This window comes from Aphanomyces astaci (genome assembly GCF_000520075.1).
Source record: "Aphanomyces astaci strain APO3 unplaced genomic scaffold supercont1.62, whole genome shotgun sequence".
NCBI lineage: Eukaryota > Oomycota > Saprolegniomycetes > Saprolegniales > Verrucalvaceae > Aphanomyces > Aphanomyces astaci.
The window spans coordinates 352,737-358,604 of NW_009798325.1; the positions used below are offsets into that span (position 1 = coordinate 352,737).

At 48.4% G+C, this 5,868-nt stretch overlaps 2 protein-coding genes across 2 annotated transcripts; one reads left to right on the forward strand and one right to left on the reverse strand.

Moving 5' to 3' along the window:
- Positions 1-1,136: 1,136 nt before the first annotated feature.
- H257_14803 (hypothetical protein) lies at positions 1,137-2,036 on the reverse strand (the record flags this gene model as incomplete). The annotated part of the gene is made up of 3 exons (XM_009842689.1): positions 1,137-1,380; positions 1,603-1,706; positions 1,833-2,036. The coding sequence occupies 3 exons, from the start codon at positions 2,034-2,036 to the stop codon at positions 1,137-1,139; spliced, it is 552 nt and encodes a 183-aa protein (XP_009840991.1).
- Positions 2,037-2,669: 633 nt separating this feature from the next.
- H257_14804 (hypothetical protein) lies at positions 2,670-3,156 on the forward strand (the record flags this gene model as incomplete). Its single annotated transcript, XM_009842690.1, has 2 exons — positions 2,670-2,772; positions 2,990-3,156. 2 exons carry the CDS (start codon positions 2,670-2,672, stop codon positions 3,154-3,156), a joined length of 270 nt encoding a protein of 89 aa, XP_009840992.1.
- Between the last annotated feature and the right edge of the window lie 2,712 nt (positions 3,157-5,868).

A 5,868-nucleotide genomic window follows, 5' to 3' on the forward strand; every position in this document is an offset into this window, starting at 1 on the left:
CTGCCATCCAATCGCACGGTACCTCCATCTATTTATTGAAAACCTCCCAAAAACAGTGCTATCCTACGCACAAGCTTTTGCATAGGCACTAGGAATTAGGTGAGCCCATTGGGCAATATTAGGATTAGGATAAAACCTAATGCAGTCCTATTTGACACTGACCTACAGATGCCTTCCTTGCGAACGTCGTGGAAATCTTTCTTAGTATTTGACTTCTTGAATTTTGTATCGACATACAAAATATATTATTGAAAACCATACGGTGTAGGTATGATGCCATATGTCCTCGCATATGTTTTCGGACATTAGAGCATTGATATAGTATACTTTAATGAAGTTGTTTAAATTAAGCCTAATATTTGTATACTATACGAACATCAAATATAATCTCGGGCCGAATAACGGCTTTGGGATTTTTTGGCGGGTCTTTCTCGATCTACCCTGAGCGAAAAAAGGCAGGGTAGTTATTGTTACCTATACGGTACGTCCAGCATATGCTAACATATGTTAGTATATGGAGCTACGCGTTGTAGCTAACGTTGCAAAAATACCAGTAACTGTAGCAGCTGCCATCCAAAGCGTGCTAACTTGTAGTCAGTCATACTACTGTACAACTTTATACGTATACTAGCAGTAAAGATGTGGTGTACTGCCTCTGTCCGATTTTACCGTGTAGCGTTTATAGTTTTAGACACCCACGGGGCAATTATCCGTACTCTGAAATTTCGGATAATGGCAAATTGTCCACCTTCAAATATTAAAAGTGGATCATCATAAAAAGTTAGGTCTACCATTGAACATAAGAAAACTCATCATACAATGGAGATAATATTAATTATAAGGGGGATTGTATTTGGGAGGGCCTCTATACTCTATATTCAATAACGTTTTGGAGTGTCTAAAACTAAAAGACTGCCTAAAACTATAAACGCTACACGGTAATTGTCGCCTTTTTAGAATGCGATTTCCGGTTTTGATTCTCGTGATTATACATTATTGGACAAAATCAAGACTGATGCAAATGTATTGGACAAAAATTATTCTTGGTCAACAGAAACATCAGCAAGACGAGCAGCGAGGTACGTGTCCACCGAGCAAGTCAAGGACTCATCAAGCTCACCTCGTCGGCGTATTGCTTATTTGCCGATGTGTTTGAGCTTGAACTTGTTGTTTCCATCTGTCTCCAGAATACATTCTAATACAGTCTGCAACGTGAAGAACACGTTGTCGAGCGACTCATCGGGTACGTTGAGGTATGCAACGTTCACGTTGCTGATCAACTCGTCCACAGTGTAAGCTGGCATCTTCTGCTGCAGCGTTTGGATGGGGTTAATGAAGCCCAGATCCAATATGTTTAGATCTGGGCTGTTGGGTGGTTGGCTACCGATAACACGATTTGACGCTCATGCTTGCGCTGCCACTGACAACGTCAGGGTCCAAGGTGATTCCATGATGCGTGGCGTTGTCGTGTTGCACAACAATGAGTTGGTAGGTTTGTGGTAACTTTTCAAAAATGCTCGGAAACACTCGATTGAGGAGCATGTTCTTGTACGTAGATTTCGTCACCGCTATGACATTGTCTCCAACGTTCCTGCCTCGCACCGGTGGCTGCGCTGCTTTGCGGCGATTTGTTCAACGAAGGGCCAAATACCAAGTATGCCGTCAAACTGGATTCCGTCGACGACCCGCGGCCGGGCAACTGCCGTCTAGAACTTGCCACTTGGAACGAAACGTTTGTTCTTGGTCGACAACTTAGGTTCGTCCTCTAATGGTGCAAGGTAAAATTTGCTCTTGACCCTGCGCAGGTAGAATCATTTCTCGTCCAAGAAGACTCGGTCCATCATGGCGTCGAAAACGACAGAGCCAGAGACGACATTTGTGAAGGCGAGCGCGTATTGCTTTCTTGCTTGCATGTTTTCGGGGGTCAGCAACGGTTTCAACGACGAGTGTTTGTGGACAATGATGCCAGCGGCGAAGTAGTCGTGCTGAGTAGATTTTGGAATATCCAAGGCTTCTTCCATTGTGCGGAAATCCATCTTTTGTGTTGGATGCAGCTTTGAAACTCGTTCTTGCAAGGTCAAAATGTCCTATGGCTTTCTTTATCGCGACAGCATAGGTTTGAACGACAGGTTGACTTGTCCACGGGTCCAGCCAGACACGCTGTATGGTGCGCTCGGTCACATCTCCATAGCGTGGCTTTCCGTTGGTACTGTTATGCAGCAGAACAGCATATATAGCGATCTTGTTTTCATGGAGGTGGCGAAACTTCATGCGAGACCGACGTAAGTATTTTTCAAATGAAAAGTGCAAGGACATTCAAATTCGTGTGTCTTGTGAGCCATCATGCCAATCTTGGTCATTCGACCGCCATTCGATTCGCCTTGCGTTCAATTTTTTGTTTTAGACAATCACATCTCTTTACAAAAATCTTCTGATTTTTGATCCCACTGTGAAAAAATCACGACAATTAAACCGGACAGAGGTAGTATTGTACAATCACGTCCGTAGAGACCAACCTCACAGTCTTTATGAACGGCCTCAACGATTCAGTTGTACGCACGCAGCGTTTTCTGACATATCCTTCGACGCTCGAAGATGCCGTCCGCACCGCGTTGGCCGAAGAGTTTCGGTTTTCCACTCGCGCACCGTGACCAAGACCTGAAATCCACATGACATTAGCTCTCCCCCGCTACCGACCGTCGTTGCTTCAACTGCTACCGAACGGTGCACTTCTCCCGCAAGTGTCGCTAATCACGCTGTACGCCGATATCGGTTCGTGGTGTTGCCGCATCCCATCACCCCGCTGCTTCGCTCGTCCCATTGTCGATCAAGGACGCGGCGGTCACAAGTTTCCTCGCGGGCGGGGAAATGGGACTCCTTAGTAGGCGCAAGACGTCCTACTGAGGCTACATAGGGTTTGCCTTTGATCGTGGTGGCATAACACGATCAGCGGGTCCTTCCTCAGACACACTGATTCTGTGTCAAATAGGAAGACAACCTTCCGTCAAGTTGCCTTTCCCCAGTCGTATATCTGGGTACGACCATTTGTTCCGCGTCCTCATCGACTGCGGTGCGTCGGAAAAATATGCCCGACGCTCGATTCAGTTGAATCACGGGATCATCGCCGCACTCCATCGTGCATGCAAAGGAGGCTGATGGCAAGGTTATCACCTTGTCGAAGATCCTTTTCGACCTTCGACCTTCCCACATCGGTGGGAGATTTTGTCTCGACCGAACAATATTACGTCATAGACCTCAATGACCCATGGATTTGATTCTTGGCATGTGGTGGTTGGAGAAACACCAACCCTAGATCGAAAGGTGATCCAAGACCATGCGCAAGATCACACCCGTCGGTCCTTCCACCGACCTAGGCGTGATAAGTAATGAACTCACTCCTTTGCCTGGTCTGGTGACGCCGTTAGTCGCGCGGCCCACCGCCTTGGCTACGAGGTGGTGGGACGCACTTGCTGCAACGTATGACGGTGCCGCCAAGTGTGGCGATGAAATGGAGCCGCCATGGTTTGCGATGCCGCTACATTTGGGGAAAGTATGGCACCGCTATGGACGGCGATGCCGCCACGTTTGGCGAAGATATGGGAGCCACCACGGATGGCGATGATTTGAGAACCGCCATGAACGGCGATGGTCCGAATTCCACCCCCAGTGAACGCTCGATGCGTCATACACACGCTTTTGTCCTCTGTGACCTGTCCGAGTTGCCGCTGACTGACACTGAGATCACTCAGCGGGTAGAGATGCGCTATCTCTCTTTTGCATGTGCGCTACGCGGACACGACAACATCAACATTGCTCTCATCACGGAGAGTCAGAAGACGGACCTCCTGATTTCCTCGACAACCGACGATCCCGTCGAGGGGGATGTGTCTCGTCCTTACTCATCGGTATGGAAGGATTTGGAATCGAACCCCTACTACGACTTGCTTGGTTCGTGAGTTCCAAGATGTCTTCCCGGACAGTGTTCCGGAATGTCTCCCCAAAGCCAAAGGGGTACGGCATGACATTGACTCACCAAGTGGTGCATCACTCGACAGTGGCCACTTCCAAGCGACCAAGTCGCACATTGACGAGTAATTTGCTGCACGCACGCAAGCCGGTCATGTGCGGGAGAGCAAGTCCCTGCACTCTAGTCCCACCTTCTGGGTCAAGAAATGCAACGGGAAATGGTGCATTGTTCACGCCTACAACAAGTTGAACTTGGCCATGATTCCGGCGCAGACGCCGATCCCGCGGAAGGATGTCATCATTGACGATATGGGACAGTCCATGATCTTCAGCACTATCGACCGTCACGATGGGTTCTACCAGATCCGAATGAAGATCAGGGACATCGAGAGGACAGCCGTCTCTACATCCAGTGGAATACTCTGGGAATGACTGGTGATGCCCAGAGGCTGAAGGACGTCCCTATTTCCTTCAATCGCGTCGTCACGGCGAAACTCCGTCCATTTCGCGACTTTGCTCCGTCGTATTCCGACGACGTCTACATCCACAGTTCGTTACAATCCGACGTGGATGTCCACCAGTCACACATATCTTTGGTGCTTGAGAACCTGCGAGACACATGTATAAATGCGAACCTCTCAACGTGCCTCTTCGGGGTACCCGAGATTCCTGTCCTCGGTAACGTCATTGGCATCAACGGCTGCTGAGTGGACCCGGCCAAGGTGGCCGTAATCAAAGCCTGGCCATCGCCAAGTTCAGTCCCCGAACTGCGCAGTTGGATGGGACTCGCTACCTATCTGCACAAGTACTCGGCGAATTTCGCCGACCTGGTATGACCGAAGACACGCTTACTTGGCAAGGACGTTCCTTGGGTATGGTCCCAACAGTGCCAAGTGGCATTCGAGGCCGTCAAGAGGAGCCTCACCATAGCCCAGTTCTGGCTCTGCCAGACTTTTCCAGACCCTTCTTCGTGGTCTGCGACGCATCTATTCGCGCCATCGGTTGCTGCCTGATGCAGCCCGACGATTCAGGCCGGGATCGCCCGGTATCGTTCTAATCCCGCCAGCTCCACAAGTCCTAGAAGAACTATCCTGTTCATGACTTGGAGCTTCTGGCGATGTACTATGCCCTCAAGAAGATTCGTATCTACCTCCTGTGCTCGGAGGAATTCGTGGTCTTCACTGACTACGCATCGCTTATACAAGGCCGTGGGGGTTTATAGACGATGTAGGGGTTCCAATCGATACAGTTGTAGCGATTTACATGCACTATGAGCTAGTCGCGCCTAGTGGCTGAAACCTCTACTTTCTGGTGTAGATTCACCACGGCTCTTACCCAAATTGCTAGCGTTTACACGAATAACTTGTCGTTGAGCTCCACACACAGCTGTACGTTTTACTTCTTAACTTTCACGCAAAGTCACATTGCACACACATAACGCATACTAGTACCAAGGAATATCAAAGGGCTACATCAAATTGCTAGCTCAATTGCTGGCATGATTCAGGACTCTCGAATGCTAGTCTTGCCTTACTAGCAGAAATGGATTTGCCCGTCGTTGATGCGAGCAACAACGATGGGCAAATACTCTACTATGCTGTATGAGCTCCTCTCATTATCATTCTATTAGTTGTGAATAAGGTATCTGCAAATCAAGGCTAGTTACTTTAGTACTTCGAAGTACATCAGTCAGGCAATACGAGGCAACATGCTCATGTTCAACCCTATCATCTTCCAGAAATACTGCGTTTTGTTTGAATAAATATTACTTGAAGTATATGTCATGGCCAACCACATATTTCAATGTCGTCATTCTTCAATTTGCCACCTCACACACACTGCTCCGTGGGTCCATGGGTATGTAAGTGATCGATCCCCTTGCGCATTCAGCCATCCGTTAGT